This window comes from Periophthalmus magnuspinnatus, chromosome 21, assembly GCF_009829125.3.
Source record: "Periophthalmus magnuspinnatus isolate fPerMag1 chromosome 21, fPerMag1.2.pri, whole genome shotgun sequence".
Classification (NCBI taxonomy): Eukaryota; Metazoa; Chordata; class Actinopteri; order Gobiiformes; family Gobiidae; genus Periophthalmus; species Periophthalmus magnuspinnatus.
The window spans coordinates 22,294,183-22,315,173 of NC_047146.1; the positions used below are offsets into that span (position 1 = coordinate 22,294,183).

Sequence of the window (20,991 nt, forward strand, 5' to 3'; positions counted from 1 at the left end):
ATAATAATAATAATAATAATAATAATAATAATAATAATAATAATAATAATAATAATAATAATAATAATAATAATCACTTGTTTAGTTTGAGTTTTGCAGACAAAATTGGTAAAAATAAATAATAAATAAATACATTATTATTAATAATAATAATAATAATAATAATAATAATAATAATAATAATAATAATAATAATAATAAAGACACCTTCTTTGCTCCCTTAGTAAATTGTCTTGGAAATAAAAGCAAAAACTACTTTCCCTCAGTGGATGGAGGTAATAAAAAAATAAATATATAGAACATATGTAAAATAATCATGCTGACTGTCTGATTCATCTGACTCATTTGATTCCTATGATACATCGCTGTTCAGAACATTGTGTGCAGTCTGACATAGTAACATACTCTCTAAATTGGTTTTTGGTCTTTCTATTTACTGCAATGGGGGCAGGCAATTAGGCCCATTTGATCTCACGGTTATTCTGTGTTTTCCTCTAAAAACAGACTTTAATGAACCTTGTGCCCCAAATCAACCCCAGAGCTAGTTTCTGCATGGGTAGGAGTCTTTATTATTAAGGTTAGTTTTGAAAAAGGAATACAAAAAAATATATATAAAATGTTTGCGCTTTTTTTAGGAATAGCAAAAGCAGTCACTTACAAAGATAATACTGGCACATTTATAGTCCCAAAATGTGTGGACATTTGGGTTTGTTTTATCTTGGTCTGAAATGTGCAGCTGTACTTAACTATCATTACACAGGGCATTTACTCTGCCACTATTTTGGTAGTAGAGCATTGGTTATTTGGGGAAACAGTGTGGCAAACAGAACCAAATGTCTGTTTTGTAGATAGCGTTTTTTAATCATCGCAGTACATTATGTGGCCTAAATTATGCACGGTACAACATATTTTTCAATGTAAGAAATTTGTTTAAAGGGCCCATATTACACTATTTTCTGATCTGTTTCATAATGTTGTTTTCTCATCAAAAACATAGTTGTGTTTTCCTTCATTCACACATGTTTAACACACAAATCCTGCATATTTAGTCATTTAGTGCATATTTTGAGTTCTTCTCTCAAACTGAAAACACTCTGTTCCACCTTCTGATGCCACAGGAAGTGATCCACTGTGTTTTTAAACTCCATACACCTTCAACAGAATCATCTGGATAATTTCAGCCCTGAAATGGCCAATATTTACTAAATAAAAGGTAAAAAGGTATCTGTTAACCTGAAAACTACAGCTTCATGACATCACAAGGTGGGACAGAGCATTTTGGAGGTTTGGAGGTGTAGAAGAGTAATAAAGACATGTGTGAATGAAACAACACAACTTTGGGTATGTTTTTGATCAGATAACAACAATATAACATGGCTTAAAGCTCACAATAGTCAATTTTGTGTAATACTGGATCTTTAAATGTTTTGTGTATTTAGATACACTCAGCTTGATTGAGCTCATATTGACCCGCCCTACATGATCCTGGTGTTTATTTCGCTATTGTGTCTGTCAGTCAAGTTATGAACTTTAATAATAGGCAAATCAGGCATCTTCTTTACCTGAGGTCGCCTCCATGCTAAACCAGTTTCATTACCTTCAACACCCTTGCTTCTGATTTGCTCTTTGGTTGCCACAATACTTGTGTTCATAATTCCAAATAGGAATGGAGCAATGGAAGTCGGCTCCAAATAGCCTCATAGAAAAAAAACAAAAAAACAAAAACAAACATTTAACATGATCTTTTCTATATGTGTGTTTTATGTTGTAGTTTGTGATGGGACTGAGAACAAGTTGAGTACCCTGTCCGACCTGGAGCAGCAGTACCGCACAATGAGGAAGTACTACGAGAACTGCGAGGTGGTCATGGGAAATCTGGAGATCACCAGCATCGGCCGCAGCCGTGACCTCACCTTCCTACGAGTAAGAGCTAAGCACCTGCAACCACACGACACAAAACTGAACACTGCAGATGATAGAGCTGACCTTATGAGCACCTGCAACTTTCATAGGGACTGAACAATATCTGCTTAGGTGATTAGAAGTGTACATGGGGAAGTATAGGCTATAGGGATTCATAGCAGAGCATCAAATTGAATTATAATGATGCTCCACAATGTTATGAAATAGTCAGTGTTGATGAATGTGGAGTTTATTGTTTGTTTTTGTCCATTTACTTTCACTTTCCCTGTAAAGTATTCACGCTCTTCTGTGCTGTGAACGCTGGTCATTGCTTTCTTGCAAATTGGCAGGAATTTCTAATCAGTTTGTGGCTATATATTTTTCTTTTAAATGTCCTATATTAGCTAAATAGATCCTTATGAGCTTTTAACCATGTTAGAACAATGTTACCATCTCAAAAACATACCTGGAGCTGTGTTTTCTTTCATTCACACATGTTTGAGTAACCATTTATTATTAGTCTGCCTATATCTCTAAATCTTAAAATGCTCTGTTCCACCTTGTGATGTCATGAAGCAGTAGTTTTCAAGCTAACTTTTTACATTTTGTTCAGTAGAGTGTGGCAATTCCAGGTCTGAAATTATCCAAATGATTCAAGCGAAGGTGTATGGAGTTTAAAAACACAGCGGGGCACAGGGTTTTTTGCATTTGGCAGAAGAAACAGCCTAAATATGCAGGTTTTGTGTGTTAGATATGTGTGAATGAAACAAAACACAACTCCAGGTCTGTTTGTGATGAGGAAATAACTTTAGAACAGATATCAGAAATAGTACAATATGGGCCTTTTAAAGACTTAGCAACACAACAATAACACTCTTTTTTTTTTTTTTTTTTTGGCAACAGTACTGTATGTTTGAGGAAGCATCCATACTAAAAAATCACACTGACACCACAAAAATTAGACTTTTTGCTGAAGAGAATTAGAATGGTTAAAACTAGTATAACACAACATGGCAACATAACAAAGTATCATTATTATGTGTTGAATGAAAATTGTCTGTTGCCAAAAAATATCACTTATATCCTTTATCTGTAATCTTGTGACCACCAACGATCAGTATTTTTGATTCAAGTTGACACCACCTCTTCCACCTATTCTGCCGGAAAATCTCAGTAGTTAATAGATCCGGCAGGAAAAAGGGAAGCCGTAAATGAGACGATAAAATTGTAGCTTGTGATTTGAATGTTATTACACACGGCTGATTACGATGTTTACCTGATAAAATCACATGCAAATGACAGCGCGCAGTCAGAAAACACCTCCACAGCTCTACGCACACACTGATCAGGAAGCACTGGATTACAGCTCATAAATCCCTCCAACACACGGGTATTTTTACCAATCCAGGAAATGATACTACGCTGAATAGGAGTCTATAACTGCAATTATTATAAACATTTAACTGTCTTATACAATTTATGAGTCGTGCGTGTGGGATCGTTCTGAGCACTGCAAAAACTAAAAACGCTTTAAAGGAGTTTGACACATGCAGTATTTTGACTTGCATTTTTATCAGTGGTGAAAGTAACAAAGTAAAAGTAGTAAAGTGCTGTACTTAAGTAGATTTAAAAGTGGACACTTTTAACTTTTACTTTACTACATGTGAGAGCAGGTATCTGTACTTTCTGCTCCAGTACGGTTTTTGAACAGGACTCTTTCCGTTGTACAAAATTCTGCACAAATCACTATATTTGAAGCTTCTTAGACCTCAAAACCTGTACAAAATACTTTCACTTTTTGCTCTTTAAGTACATTTTTAAACAGGTACTTTTATAGTTACTTAAGTCGATTTTTTCATGTGATACTTTTACTTTTACTTGACTATTTTTTCCTCCAGCAACTGTACTCACTTACGCAACAAAATTCCCTTCTGCTTCCATCACTTATTTTTATACTTCACAAATTACAACGAAGAAACAATGTCTTGCCTCTAACGCACATGTGTCAAACTCAAGGCCCGCGGGCTAAATGTGGCCCCCCAAATCATTTTATGTGGCCCTCAACAGGGTAAATTAAAAGGCATAATGGTCTTAAAAATGTCATTTTATCAGGAGACACGCAGTTAAACAGCCATATTTTTTTACATCTTTGCAAATGCTTATGTAATATTTGTAAGTTAAATAAGTAATGAATGCAAAAACAGTTAATTAACAATTAAAAAAAAAAAGTTGTTACATTTATTTTACATCCGATACTACTTTGATCATGCAGTTACATTCAGAATAGCAACTTGCATATACAGTAATCCTTTGTTTCTAAACCTAAACAAAATAATATTCTCAAAATGTATATGTATCATTTTGTTCACAGCGTATATACTTTATTTTTGATACTTGCACAATTCCATCGTTTTCAAATGAATACCTAAAAATTCATCAAGATTCACTTAAATTTTGACTTTCTAAACATTCTAATTACCCTCATTGGTCAAGCCTAACCAGCAGCTTTTATAATTGCTCTTCTCTTCTCTGATCTTCCTTTGTACAGTCCTTACTTCGGCTGAAAATTGGCCTCAAAATGCCCATTTATCTGAAATTGCAGCTGAAAAAGTTGCCAGCTTGAACTTTCTCATCATTGACCTTGGTGCTGCTTCTGCTCTGCGCTCAGTGGCTGGAGCGCTGATAAGAGAAGAGGCAGTATTTCTAATCAGGGGTAATCAGACTAACTCTCTCTCGGAGTGTCCGGCTGATTATAGGCTCTCATTGTGTCTCGGGCCAAGAATGATCAAACTCCAAGTAACTGTTAGATTTGATTGAGCATAATCAGGACGAAATGAACAGAAGATAATTAACCTATATTCTCCATAAGAAATGTAACACAAAATATGCGTGTTCTGAGAGGGGCGTCACATGATCGTAAATTGTGCTGGGTGAAAGCTTATTGCTCGATAAAAATTTAAACTAAACCTTTTTTTTTTTTTTTTTTTTTTTTTTGTAGGGTTTGGTAATGTAAAAAAATAAAAATAAATAAATAAAAAAAGAATTTTCACAATTTTTTTAACCCCCAGATCTTAGACGTTATATTTATGTGAATGTGTAACTAAAGTCATCATAGCGATTAGTTAAACCCAAAAATACCAAAATTATCACAGGTACAACATCAAATTTCGATTTTTATCATTTATGCTTTTAATCAAACATAATTTTCTGAACACCTACGTTGCTGATTATTGGAAAAGAAACATTTGTTTGACCTACATCATATAAAAATGAAACATAAATTCTGCTGGACACACAAATATTTATATCCCAGTGCCGTTATATTCCGTAAGTTTGCTATTGTAAATGTTAAATTGGGAATCCCATTCATTTCAATGGAGAGTTTGAGAAAAGTTTCACTGCTAAAATATGATATAAAGTAGGTTGATGTGTGTAAAAAGTCAACACTGCACCGATTCTCTGAAGGCTTTAAAACGGCTTTGTAGTTCACATAGAAGTTATAGAAGTTATCTGCTGGCATGCAAATAAGGAATAAGGTGAATAATGTTTTCGAAAAATGCTTAATACATGCACATTACCTATAAATAGTGCATTGTTTTGCATTGTCAGTCTTTATGTGACAGTGTTATGGCCCGGCTCATGTGTCCGCCGCAAAGTAAGGTGGCAGACTTGACTAGCTCTTTACTGGAGCATTATTCCATGATTGATGATGGCGTGGTCAGGTGGAGTCGAGGCAGAGGAGCAGCCCCAGATACATTATTATTAGTTTGAAACATGGCAGACAGAAAAGAAATAGCTAAATACTATATACGTTGAAATACATTGCCAAAAAAAAAGTTGCCACATGGATTTAACTCAGCAAATACGTACAAGCCTCCTGGAGTTGCAGTCTGTGCTCAAAGAATGAGGTCAGCTGACACCTGAATATACTGAATGACCAGGTTATTCCATCAATGGATTTTTTCTTCCCTGATGACACGGGCATATTCCAAGATGACAATGCCACGATTCATCGGGCTCAAATTGTGAGAGTTTTCACACATGGATTGTCCACCACAGAGTCCAGACCTTAACCCCATTGAGAATCTTTGGGATGTGCTGGAGAAGGCTTTGTGCAGCGTCAGACTCTACCATCATCAATGCAAGATCTTTGGTGAAAAATTAATGCAACACTGGATGGAAATAAATCTTGTGACGTTGCAGAAGCGAAATCGAAATAATGCTACAGCGAATGTGTGCTGTACTCAAAGCTAAAGGCGACCTTGTGACCTTTTTTTTTTTGATGGTCACTTTTTTTGCCCAGGCAGTGTATAATAGTAGTAGTAGTAGTCAAACACGTTTTCACCAAGGGCCACATCAGCAAAATGACTGACCTCAAAAGACCAGTTGTAACTTGTTAATTAACTGTTTTTCTGTATTTATTACTTATTTAGGTTTCAAATATTGCATATCCTATTGCCTAGATGTAAATATGGCTGTGTAACTGCGTATCTCCTGATAACATGACATTTGAAGACCATCATACCTTTTAATTTATCCTGTTGAGGGCCACATAAAATGATGTAGAGGGCCACATTTGACCCGGGGGCCTTGAGTTTGACACATGTGATATATATAGTGAAGAAAAGTAAGATTTGGCCTATGGTATACTAAGCTAAAATAGTTTCTACAAATGCTTACTTCCACTTTTCTCTGACAGATATACATACACCTCTGAGCGTGTTGACACATGACAGACATCGGACCCCAGAGACCGGAGCAGTAATAGCGTTGTAATGAGAGGTCATGTGGAGCCACTTAGAGTTACTGTAGTCAAATTTGCAGGGGGCAGAAAAAAATACGCTGAATCGTTGTTGAAATCAGCTTGTTCTTTTGACCTTTGCTAACCTGCAACTCTTCGGGAACACCGCCTTGGACCATGCTGACTGTACTGTGCACTGCTACAGCCATCAACTACCAATTGATTTCAGTCTATCAAAGTAGGAGGTGAGGACCGTACTCCCCTGGTGGTTGTAAAGCGCTGACTGAATAACTGGGCGGTATTGCTATGTGGATGAACAGGTCCACAGGGAGTCTTTGGCAGTCCCACAACAAAGCCGCGTTAGATATTTTGCCCCACACTCAACTGAAGTGATTATAAAACAATGGGACTAAACGGTTCTTTTGGATCTGTAGCTGCGAGTGAAGTAGTTTATTATAGAGCTACGCACACAATTTTGAAAAAAAAAAAAAAAAAAACAAGGAAAAAAATTTATTGTAATAGCAGTTTTGATTTGATTTATTTAGACCTGTTCAGGAGAATTAACTTTTGAGAGAAGAGTGAACTATAAACTGCTAAACAAGAAACTTATACATTTAGGATTTCGAAGGGCATAATGTGAGCGTAATGATCCTGTGTAATCAGCTGTATTATAGTTGGAAGCAGCAGACTCAATATTACGCAATTTTCCAATGAGGTCAAGTAAAATTAGAGCTACGTTCTCTGTCACTGTATCTATAATGGCCTCAAGTAGAATACTAAAGCAATTATATGTACTGCTACTCTGCTGATCTAGTCCACGTTTGATTTCGGGTTTAGACCTGGTTAAGTTTTGGCTTAGTCCTGGTTTAGTCCTAGTTTAGTTTTGATTTATTCCTGGTTTAGTTCTAGTTTAGTTTTGGTTTTGTCCTGGTTATGTTTAGTTTAGTCTTGGTTTAGTCCTGATTTACTTTTGGTTTAGTTTTAGCTTATTCCTGGTTTACTTTTGGTTTAGTCCTGTTATAGTCCTGGCTTGGTCCTGGCTTGGTCCTGGTTTAGTCCTATTTTAGTTTTGGCTTAGTCCTCGTTTAGTCCTGGTTTTGGTTTAATCCTTGTTTAGTCTTGGTTCAGTCCTGGTTTAGTTTTAGTTTAGTCCTGGTTTACTTTTGGTTTAGTCCTGGTATAGTCCTGGTTTCAGTCCTGGTTTAGTCCTGGTTTAGTCTTGGTTTAGTCCTGGTATAGTCCTGGTTTAGTCCTAGTTTAGATTTGATTTAGTTTTGTTTTATTCCTGGTTTACTGCTGGTTTAGTCCTGGTTTAGTCTTGGTTTAGTCCTGGTATAGTCCTGGTTTTGTCCTGTTTTAGTTTTGGTTTAGTTTTAGTTTAGTCCTGATTTACTTTTGGTTTAGTCCTGGTATAGTCCCGGTTTCAGTCCTGGTTTTGTCCTGGTTTAGTCTTGGTTTAGTCTTGGTTCAGTCCTGCTTTAATTTTAGTTTAGTCCTGGTTTACATTTGGTTTAGCCCTGGTATAGTCCTGGTTTCAGTCCTGGTTTAGTCCTGGTTTAGTCTTGGTTTAGTCCTAGTTTAGTCTTGGTTTAGTTTTGGTTTAGTCCTAGTTTAGTCCTGGTCCTGGTATAGTCCTGGTTTAATCTGTAATTTAATGATCGATCATAATACCCACTGCACATGTTACGTACTACCACCAAAGCGTTCCTTCTTGTTTGCGCTGTTATGCTACATGTTTTTGAATAGGTAGTGAGCTGGTTAAATGTCTTGTTTACATGTATCTTAATAAGAGAGTTTTTCATCTGCTGTGTGTTTAGATTGTTGACAAGCAAATATCAGGATTGATCCAGGCAGTCAAGCAGGGCCATTATGTGTTCTTTGTGTTGCAGAGCGATATTGAAAATGTCCCTGCTGATTTGAAACAAACCAATACAATATCAGATGGGAAACTGTCACCATTAGACTCCTGCAGAGGTAATAGGCCTCACTGACTTCAATACTGCAAGAGCCATTCTCAATACAAGTGTTGTTTAATATAATATAAACAATATTGGTTCAACAATGTTAGAATCAGGTTTGCTTCAATGCAGAGGCTGTAGACTATAAACTGAAATGTAATGTTACTGCTTACTAATACTTGGGCCTGGCTGATATGACAGTATAATGTTTTCATTTCATAAACACTGGCTCTAATTAACTTTACATTGAAAAATTGTCACCCCTCTCTCTGTATCTGCTGCAGTGAGTCTTGTTTTTTTGGTCTTAAAATGCTTGTATTAACCTGCTCTACGTGATCCTGGTATTTTTATTTCACTATTCTGTCCACAACATGATGTGAACATTAATAACAGACAAATCAGGCGTCTTTTTCCCTGAGGTCGCTACTACTAGTGTTAGCAACAGGTTTGATTGACAGTGTTGCTAAGTGCCAACCCAGGTAAACCAGAGCTGTGCGCGGGAAGGGGCGTTACCTTCAACATCCTCACTCCAGATTGGCTTTTTGGTTGCTATGATAGCCGTGATCGGAGTTGCAAATATGGAACTCGGCTCCAAATTTGTCCCTATAACTGTTAGCCTCAATGAGCTTCATCTGACTGGCGCTGAATGCTCTGGGTAATGTCGCACTTCCCTAGTCCACTTCTTTATACAGTCTATGATCTGTATGTGTGTATTGAACTGTAATATATCAGTTCATATTTCAGTCTTCTCCTACGTGTTAATGCTCCAGGAGTTTCAGTGATCCAAAAAATTGCTATTTTTATCAAAAAATCTAATACATTTTTTTGTCTAAATGGTGTAGTCATAGTTTTGTTATTTTCCTCCCCTTGTGTAACATTTGCCATGGTTCAAATTCTCGTTACAAAAAGGTGTATGTTTGTAGGTTAGGGGTTGAGGCCAACATTCTCATTTACAAAGCAACTCCCTAGTGGCGCCGACATGCCAGGTTCCTCAACCTTTTCCTGCTCGCCAATTAACACGGGTTAATTGAAGATGCTAATTAGGAACACAGGGTGCCACTCAGCGAGGGAGAGAGGGCAGGGTGTGCGCTGTATTTTTAGGCAATATTATTATTATTATTATAAAACAGATTAATAACATAACCCCCCAGGGAGCGGGACACTTCACCTTGAGGTAGAGCAGAGGAGATGGAGTGGAAGGAAAAACTATTGTGTGCGGTGCTTGGTTTGCCATAGCAGCTGTCTGGGTCTGTGATTGAAAGTGATGCGGCTGCGTTCTTCTCCAGATAGCCCCCAGATTGATGGCTGCCTCCCAAAGCCCTGCAACAGCTCCTGCTGTAAATAGAGTCCATCTTCCAAACGGCTTCCACAACAGATGAATCAACACAGCCAGTGATTAATACACGCTTTAGAGGAGCTTTTCTTTATCCACATATATGCACTTTTATTTGCACATATATATTTATGTGCTCACATATAACATCTTATACATTATTTTGTACTATTTTTATGATTGAGTCAAACACACCCAAAGCTTTTTATATTTAAACACAAGATGAAAAATGGTCTAATAATGAAATCATAAATCATTAATTTTCTTTCTCAGCAAGAACTAAGCCACATGTCTTAGTTTCATATGTGGGCACATATGCACATACAAACTGGTATCCTGCAGCCTGTGCTGGGCTTCTGTTTACATACAGTATATGAAAAATGCCTTGTAATTGAACACATTTACATAACAACAACAACAGGTTTTGGTGAGGATACAGTTGAGGATTAGTCATGTATGAGAATTAATATTTGCATAGTAGCAGTTGCAGCACAAAGTCAAAATGGTAGTTACACTGTAGCACTACTCATACAGAAATAGTTGGAGCAACAGTGTTAGCAGTAGTTTGTCATATAATGCTAAAGTTGGTGAATAAAATATGGTGTATTTGATCTTTTGATTGTAGCAAAAGGTCATATAACGTCGTTGGAAACAGAATGCTGACAGAGCAGAGTATTAAAACAGCTTGCAGTGATGTGGTTCTTGACTGTGGCCCTCAAAACTCTTGTGTGGAGAGCCTTCTTGACCCTGCTCTCACACAAATGACTCTTCTATTTGAGCGGTGCCACATGCAAACCAATGCAAGCGCAGAAATCCACTGAAAGCATAGAAATGATATTTGCTGTAGTATTCATTGTAGTAGTAGCAGCAGCAGTAGTAGTAGTTGTTTGTGGGAATGACTACAGTTGTATATTCAATTCAATTCAATTTTATTTATATACATTTAAGTACACCTTACCCAAAGTACTGCACATTATATAAAGTTAATAAAAAAAAACAAATACATCACAGATAATACATTACATAGGCAAAGAACAATAAAACAATAAAACACCAAAAACACTAAGACATCCTGCCTAGCTAGTATTAAATGCCAGGGAGAAGAGGTGGATTTTCAGTCTAGTCTTAAACTGTGTTAAAGACAGACAGAGAATAAGACATGAGACAGTTCTTTTGTTGATTTCTGGACCATGTACAGTATATTATCGTCATTTCAAATTGAACAGTAGCCTATACACAAGACTCTAACAAATCTAAAGGATGTGTAAATAATATTCTTGCTTTAAGGGCCTAGGGGACCCTTCTCCAGATCTTGTTCTTGAAGTACCTGACATCGTTTGTGGGGGAAACTGCAGAAAACCTCCCAGTGCAACTATTACACAAATGTAGTTATTGAAAACAGATTATCCAAAGAAAGTGCACTGAGGTGTAAAAATACTATCCAGGGAGTCCCCCAGTGCACAGGTTTGAGCTGGTCTTTTGGCTGTGCTCTGCCGTTAGCGTTAGCTTTAACCTTTCAGGCCATAATCAGACGCTTTGTTCTGTGCTCTGGTACCACGGAGACGAGAGGGGTCCATCGGGCAAATTATGCAACACTCTGCGCAACATTTGCAAGAGTCTTGAAGCTATGATTTAAAGGTTATGTGAGGGAAGACGAGTTGTAAAGGACGAGCGGCAGTCTAAGGGAAATAGTGAATGGGATTAAGCGGTCAATTGAGATTGTCATTGAAAATCCTTTTGTATGAATACCTCAGAGTTGCACTACTCAAAAAACTCACAAACAATTTAGGAAGAAAACCTATTGCATTTACTTACGGCATGGTGGCTAAGCGGCTAGCGTTCATAACATAGACTGCATATATAAATGGATATTTTGCTATGGATATTTGTATCTGTAACTCAAAATATGAACATTAATAAAAGACAAATCAGGCGGCTTCTTTCCCCAAGATTGCTGCTGCTACCGTTAGCAACAGGTTTGATTGACAGTGTCGCTAAGCACTCAATTTCTTTTAAACCAGAAGTGCGGACGGGAAGGGGCGCTACCTTCAACAACCTCACTCCGGATTAGCTTTTTGGTTGCTGTGATACTCGCGGTTGGAATTCCAAATATGGAAGTTGGCTCGAAATTCACTGTAACTGCTAGCCTTGATGAGCTTTATTTGACTGAAGACGAACGCTATGAGTGACGTCACACTTCCTTAGTCCACTTCTTTATACAGTCTATGGTTCTTAGTGTCATTTTACCACATATATGCAACAAAACCTTTATTGTTGTTGTTTTAACTTAGCCACAACTACGGTGCCTTTTCCCAACTGCATTTGGAAGCATCATGAGCAGTTTTCCCCTCCCAACTCTGACATCTTTCTCTTACTTTCCTGACTGGCATATTTATCCGCAGGGCTCCATCAGCGGCCTCCCCTGCTTCCTAATTTCTGATGCAGCGTAGATGAGAGCCGATTACGCTGCCCCCTGCTCCTCGGCAAACTCCTTCAATATTAATGAAGACTGATGAAGTGCTAGGGAGCCCCTGTCTTTCAGTGCTGACCTAGATTGGATTGACAATTGCAATTAGCGTCCCCTCAAGTTCATTTCCATCACTTTAATTTGACACGACGAAGGACAGTGCAGGCCGCCAGTGAGACCATTCAGAACGTGTGGGATCCTGAGCAGAGGGAAGGTTAGGGAGAGATCAGGGAAATGAGAGAGGGAGTTTCATCGGGAATTAGTTTGAAAGAGAAAGTGACAAAGAACTATAGTATTTGATGTTGAGACAGTGTATGTTTTGTGCTGCTTGCAAGTCAAAAAATCTATGAAGTTGTATATTTCGACAACTTTGAACATCTTGTGGTCTGCTGTTCATATGTTTGACCCAGTGCTACAAAGTAAAAGTTGTAAAATACTATACTTAATTACAAATTTTAAAAGTGGATACGTTTTACTTTTACGTCACTATATTTGAGAGCAGGTGTCTGTACTTTCTCCTCCGCTACATTTTTAAACACAGCTGAAAAACAAGTATTTTTCATTGTTTGAGACTTCCTGAAAAGGCACAGGATTTATTTTTAACACGTTCATAGTCTGGGCAACCAAAAATATACAAATAGCTAGAAAAATAGCTTTAAAAAACTATTTATTCAATGGTTTCTGTTGAACAAAATTCAGCACAAATCTTTATCAAATTCACTACATCTGAAGCCTTATAAGACCTCAAAATATGGGTGAAATACTTTTTTTTAATACTAAAGTAGATTTTTTTCATGGTGCATTTATACTTATACTATGCTTCGGTATCTGTACTTATACTTACGTAGCAATATTGAGTACTTCTTCTACCACTCTACCACTGGTTTGGCCATAGGTGGAGAGAAAGGTTTGAAAAATCGTATGCCAACTGCCAATAATTCCACATTTAAGATACAAATATTTCATATACAAAAAAAAAAAAAAAAAAAAAATAGATTTGGTTAAATGTTTAAGAAAAACTCAGATGAGTTGGGGTCAGTACACATATTTCAGTAATCATTTAATACTCCTTTCACATCATACAATAGTTAATAGAATCATGCAGTAGTGGATGAAGTACTCAGTTTTGTTACTTAAGTAAAAGTACACATACAGAGGTAAAAAGTTACTCCAGTAAAAGTTAAAAATCACATGAAAAAAGTCTACTTAAAAGTATATAAGTACTTGTTTAAAACTAGTAGTAGTTCAAAAAGTATTTTACGCAAGTGTTGTTAATTTGTTAAAGTGTTAAATGTAGTGATATTGACTTAAAAAAACATAAATATTTTGATCAACAGTAACAATACATCTGTAGTGTTACTGTTGAGCAAAATATGTATATTTATATTGAAATTCATTTTGTGTATTTATTTTTGTTTGCTCAAAGTCGAAGCTTGAACTCAAAACCTTTAGTCAGAATAGTACCGTGAACATGGCAAAAAATAACCAGTCCAGTTCAAAAATGTATCCACTGTGAAAATTTACTTAAGTACACATACCTAAAAAGTCTGCTTCAGTAAGTTAACTGAAAAAGTGAAGGAACTATTTATACCACAACAATTTTGGTACTGAAAACTAGTACTGGCAGTATTTTTCTTTTGGTAAGAAGTTTTGACGGGTGCTGTGTCCTGAAGTGAGCACTGAAAGGTAGATGGCAGTGTCACTACAAAATGATGATAAAAACATAATTCTTTTTCTTCAAATCATGAACACAAGACTTTAAGACAGAAACTGGTTCACCCAAAGGACAAAACCCCGAGCCATAAACAAAGTAATGTAGTCGACTTCATTCAGTGTAGTGAAGACTGCAGTGAGTGTTACATTGGAGACACTAAACTGCCACTCCATAAGAGAATGTACCAACATCGTCCTCAGACCTCAGTCCACCGTACATCTCCATCTCAAAGCCACTAACCATTCCTTTGAAGATAGTGAAGTACAGATCTCAGCCAGAGAAAAGAAATGGTTTGTGAGGGGAGGTAAAGAAGCTATTTTTATTAGGAAAGACGATCCTTCCTTAAACAGGAATGAGGGCCTCTCACCGATCTACAACTCTATCCTCAGACCCAAAACAAACAGGAACAAAGGGAACAATAGACATCCATTACAGGCTGAGTACGGTTGATAAGGCTGAAACTGGAAACAATAGCTGTTTACAGTTTCAGTGTAGTTAGCTCCTCCCTTCTGATAGATATAAGGCAGTGTCCTACAGAAATTTGTCCAGTTGACAGATTTAATTTCATCTTTTGCTAACACAGGTATACATTGAAGTACTAATATCAAAACATATATTGATGGTATTGTTTGGTGTACTGGAGCCAAAACAATGCACAGGTACAGACCCTATGTTTGCCCTGTTTAAACTTGCATTAGAACTGTCACTGAATGGATGTCATGTCAGTGTGTGTAGTGTTGGGGACAGCAGTACCTTAAATGAACGATGGTCCGTCTGCTGCACGGGGAAAAGATAGTGAGAGGAGGAGGAGGTGTCACTCTGTGTGTGTTTTGTGTTCTTTTAAACAAGCATTTCCATATGATTTGTGTGTGTGAGCGACGGGGTTAAAGCCTCTCCTTGTCTGAATGACAGATACATTTACTCTCTCCTTCACACTGTTGGCCATCCGCTATCTCGGCTTGTCTCCTGAAAAATGCTCCACAGAAACACAAGTGGGAAGAAAAATGTGCTTGAGTGGTTTTCTTAAAATAGACCAAATAATTCTGGCATGCGAAAGTAGAATCATATCATAAAAAATAAAAAAATGCATTCCACAGAGCACCAAACCAAATCCATCATTCTTACGTCCATCTTAACAATTCTACCATGAAAACAAACAATAGGTTAAAAAAAGCATATGTTTTCATTATGCATGTTCTTCTCCACAGATCTGACTCTAACGTAGCCAGGAGGAGGGCGTCCACCTGCTTGTCACCGGGAAAAAAAAAAAAAAAAGATTAAATGTTCCATCATACGGCATAAAATGTATCTATATGTATGGAGAATTTGATTGTATTGTTTCCATGGAGTCATGCAAGTGAATACGATTTTGTTAAACGCATTTATTTTAACTTTGGTATCCTGAACAAGCTAGTGAAGTGATGTTTGTGAACGAGTCGGCTCTTTTGAATGAGTTGGGTCATTTGAACAATTCCTTAAAGTGAAACCCTGGAGTCAGATCTCATTTTTAAAAGAGACAAATCTTTTTCTTTCTAATTTGTCTGCATTTTTACACTGATTAACGCTGAACCAACACAAGAATCAGCACAGAAGCAGATCAGGTGACTCGGGTGAGAGCTTTGAGCACAGAAAAAACATATTTAGGTTATAATACCAGTTAGTTTTATTAATATAGTACATTTTATATGGATTTTTATAATTCCGATGGGTAAACACACTCCAACTCTCAGTTTAACAGATCTTAGCCTTGGTCACTTCTTTCTTCCGTTATATAAATAAATAGTAAAAGAGCCAGTCTTTTAAACGGCTCTTTGAAGAGAACGGATCCAAAAGATTCACAAAAGAGCCGAAAGTCCAATCACTAAAATAAGCCTAATAATGTAATCGTGTATTATGGTAACTCCTAACAACAGTTATCAAGAAATAGCACAAAATCTAAACAAAGATGCAAATGGATAAGTAAAATGTTAAGCTAAGCAACGATATTTGCTGTGTTTTGGGTAAAGATGTTATAAGATTGCACAAAGCCCCATATACTCCACACTCCTCAATTTCACCACAGCCCGGAGAACACAAGTAACCAGACATAGAGAACGGTCGACGTCTTTCAAACTTCATATCTGTCTCCTCCCTGCGCAGGCCACTCCAAAAGGTGAACGATACGGAACAACTTCTCTAGAGGATCCGAATCTATTTCCTCCCACTGCGACTGAGATTGGGAGGGCCTTTTGAGCGACGGGAGCTTAGGCAGTCTGAATACAAAAGGTGTGCTCCTACAAACCTGTGTCCTGCTCATTAACAGTGGCCCGCTGATAAGAGCAGTACTTCTTGAAAATAGCACATAATCCTCTGGGCTTTGCTTCAGTATTCAGACTACACTGTGGGATCCTCTCTGCATGATAATGGAAGTCCTTGTCAAATTGTCGCCCTGTGTCCCAAAAGCGAATCTTTGCAATATTACATCAATTTTTCTGTAAAAATGAAAATCTTAAAGGGCCCATATTATGCTCTTCTCTGATCTATGTTATAATGTTGTTTCCTCATCACAAACATCTCCGGATTTGAGTTTTTGCTTAATTCATGCAAGAGTTCTTCTCTCAAACTGAAAACACTCTGTTCCACCTTGTGATGTCATGGGGTAATACAGGAAGTGCGCCATTGTGTGTTTAACCATACCTCTTCTCTAGAATCATTTCAAATTGAATTGAATTTCAAATCTCTACTGAACTAACGGTAGCTGTTAACTTGAAAACTACCACTTTGTGACATCACAAGGTGGAACAGAGCATTTTGAGCTTTGGAGATGTAGACAGACTAATAATAAAGAGTTACTTAAACATGTGTGAATGAAACAAAACACAACAGCATCATAATATGGATTAAAAATCACAATAATCAATTTTGCATAATGTAGAAACTTTGTATTTAAACCAAGGGGTGCGCAGTGAATTTGAGAAAACTATAAATTACATTTTTCAGTGAGGACTATCTGCTGACACTACAGGAGATTGTTTTTATATTGAAACTATCTCAGGGGGCTGTCCGTAGAAACTACTCCAACAATCTTTGGTCAGAACAAAACTTTTCTCAACAAATATACTACTTTATATAATATACTACTATGTAAAAAAAACTATGCAACAAAAAGTTTATCAGTATCATAGAAATTGCAATGTAATTTATTGTGTAAGTGCTACTGTAAGTAAAATCTCATTATTTCATTCTTTATTATACCGTTATCATGGTAAATGGCCACAACAGGATTTGAACTGCCAACCTTCGAACCAGTGGACAAATACTTTACCGACTGAGCTACTTTCGCCCCATCATCACAGTTTCATTGAGCTGGGAAAAATAAAAAATGACCGCTTCATGCTCCAACAAAGTGAGTCCATGCGACACCCCTGTGGAAGTGTGGCACCCAGCTTTGAGTAACACAACTGTCTCGTAATTAAAAATCAAATAATCATTGGACAATATGAGCTATAATTAAATTTTTGAAAAAAGTTTGTTACTAAAACTGTTGAGTCAGTGTCTCTTTAACATTTCAACCACCAACGTTGTCTTAATCCTATATGCTAATTCGAATGTCATCTCATCTATCACGTGAGCTGGTTATCTTGTTTACCTATAGCTCCACACTTGCCTCCTCTTTATACATCTGCAGCGCTGGCTTCTCCACTCTCTCCTTCTCTCTGTGCTAACTAGCCACTGTTTGAATAAAAACTCATTAGGATTACATAGTCATTTAGCTAAGTGACACGGCCTGTAATTGTACCATCCATCAATTGCTGTGTAATAACACCCGGAGAGGAGCTAAATGTTGATTAGCCCTCAGCCAATTTCACCAGCATCTCTAGGGAATAAAGAGCCAGAGGAGATGGGCTGAGGGGACCTGATGATGGGGCTTCTTAGAGGGGGCAGCGGTCCAGGGCGCTGACCCATTCAGGATAAATGAACAACGAGGAGTGTGTCAAAGTGGGATGCAGAATATACGATGTGTTTATGGAGTTTATAGTGGACGGAACTAGTATTTGCTGCAGCAGAAACAATTTTAGGAAGTATGGGTGGAAAAAGCCAATGTGCTGCGCCTCTTTTTCAGTTAAAAGATGCCACCAGATGTTTACCAAATTTCCCCGTTCACATAAAAAGATACTAGAGAGAAACTTGAAGGTTCTTGAAATATTTACTCCAATTCTCTGCATCCTTTTTTCACCAACAAACTCTCTCAAAAGCAAATAAACTCTTCATGAACTTCCTTAAATGGCTCATATTATAGTATTTTCTGATCTGTTATAGTGTTGTTTCCTGATCACAAACAAACCTGGAGTTGTGATTTGTTTCATTCACACATGTTTATCACACAAACCCTGCGTATTTAGGCTGAGTTCTTCTCTCAAACAGAAAACACTCTGTTCCATCTTGTGATGTCATGTGGTAATACAGGAAGTACAGAAACTCCATATATGTTCACTAGAATCATTTGGATGATTTCAGCCCTGGAATTGCCAAACTTTCCTGAACCTCTACTTAACTAAAGGTAAAAAAGTGGCTGTTAGCTTGAAAACTACCACTTCATGACATCACAAGGTGGAACAGAGCACTTTGAGCTTTGGAGATGTGGACTGATTAATAATAAAGGTTTATTCAAATATGTGTGAATGAAACAAAACACAACTCCAGTTATGTTTTTGAGAAGGTAACAGCATTATAACATAACTTAAAGCTCACAAGAGTCAATTTTGTGTAATATGGGACCTTTAAAGAAATGCAAAATAGAACAAGTTTGTGAAGGGCAAAACCAGTTAAAACCAGAACCAAGGCAGTCTTAGTTAGTAGTTAAAATTCCAAAAGCCTGGCTAGTTAAAAAAAGTCCATCTTTAATACTGAAGTAAGATGTTTGTCTGAGCACCTTATCGCTTATCTCCATGATTTCAGTGATTGACAGGTGGCATAGAAAGGGGTGAAAATGACAGCGAGCACTAAACGCTGTCAGTGCGAGGTGAGTGACGTTTGATTTTGTTCAAAATGATTGACGACCAGTGACTAATTATTTATGGCGTGGCTTAATAAACCGCACACATTTCACAGTGTGCGTGCCCTGTGAAATCCTTTCCAATGGGCTCTACATGAATTAAAGTAGAAGCCAAGAGTTAAAAAAACACTGACTTGGTGTTTATGCTGCATTTAGATACACCTTAGTCCAACAGATTTCTATCTCGCCTCGTCATCGCCCTTCACAAACAAAACACGTGTATTACAGATTCCTATCAGCTGTTTTTGCCATATACACAATACCGTTTTTTTTACTCTTTATTACACTATTTTCTAGCATCGTATCTGTATTCGCAACTGTTTAGCCATGTTATCAGCACAATCCACACAGCAGAGATACCGTAGTGGTACAACTTGAACAGGTGTTTGCATATAACTTTTTGTATTCCATTTTGGCCAAGAAAGTGACACTGCAAATACGAGTAATATTGGTGGAATGTATGTACACTACCAGTCAAAAGTTTGGACACACTTTTACTTCTTTCTACATTTTAAATAGACATAGAAGACAAATCAATCAAATATATGAAGCAAGATGTTTGAAATTATGTAGTAAAGTATTTGTAATTGGTTGGTCGTAGTAGTAGTAGAAGTAGTAGTAGTAGTCTTGATTAATTCATGCATGTTTAAGTAATTTTTTTATTGAGGCGCTGCTACTCGTTTCTTTGTTTTTCACATACCCTCAGAAAACGTCTACTGATCTGTACTTACTTTGCTCTCAGATTATTATTTTTTTTATTATTTATTGATTGCTACTTTTACTGCAGTTGCGTGATGAAGTTTTTAGAGTGACAAAAAGAGGCTGGCTCATTTTAAACAAACTATAGTATACGTGCGTGTCATAGATGTTGTAACAAAAACCAGACAAAAACTTCTCCGAACTTCTGAACTTCTAAACCAAACGTGATGAGTCAGAAAAATCTCTTCCATTTTGAACTTGAAACAACAGAAATTTGACAGAGGTGGTGTGGGAAGCCGTCTTTCCCTCCCTTCTATTCACATTGACTCATTTTCTTCTCCTTAAATAGCCAGTGAATAACTTAATAGCACATTGATGATGATGTTTAATGCAGATAATATCCCATTGGCTGACAGTGACATGATGCGTACAAAGAGACTGGAGTTAGATAGGGCATAAAGGAACAGTCAGAAGTATGGGGAATTAGAAAGAAAGTCTGTTTAAATATAATTGAAGCTTTTAGTGTGGTATGAATGCATTGTGCTAAGCTAACAGAGACGACTCCGCCTCCGTGAACCATCTTTCTGTATCGCTAATGGCCCCAGCTTTTGTCTAGTGCAACTATCACTATCTGGGAAGTGAAAATTGCTCTGACTTTTACAGCATTATAATCGGTTCCACACAGGAGTATTAGGAGCTTAAAAACATGTTTCATAAAAAGTACTCCTCATGAATTTGGATTATAAACTTAAGAAATGTTCTTGGTTAATTCCATGATGCCAATTGCCGGAAAAATCCAGGAAGATATATCTATGTATTTTCCATACAGATTGATATCAGTCTAGGCCCCACGTCCTCCGTTGCGTCTCAAGCCCGGTCAAACGTGATCGTCCAATGAGATCAGCTTTTTTCAGTGACACATGTGAAATGAAGTAGATCACCTATGAGTTACAAATAAAATTTAATTCATCTCACCTCAGATTAATAGAGTTTATTTGAGGTGAGACAAAATGTTTTGGGTTTTTTTCCTTTATTTTTCCATTATTCCATGAGTGTCCCTGATTGGCCAATCCACCTGTCAATCAAGCCCATCTGAAAACAGGGAGATTCACCGGTGACCAGACTCACATCTTCGTAAAGTA

The 20,991-nt window shown here is 37.2% G+C and overlaps 1 protein-coding gene across 1 annotated transcript in view; it reads left to right on the forward strand.

The window, feature by feature from the left end:
* The window catches only part of LOC117389172 (receptor tyrosine-protein kinase erbB-4), a 336,244-nt gene that overhangs the window by 165,842 nt on the left and 149,411 nt on the right, over positions 1-20,991 (forward strand). The window contains exon 2 of the mRNA XM_033986791.2: positions 1,772-1,923. Coding sequence (XP_033842682.1) covers positions 1,772-1,923 — 152 coding nt within the window. The remainder of the gene's footprint in view (positions 1-1,771; positions 1,924-20,991) is intronic.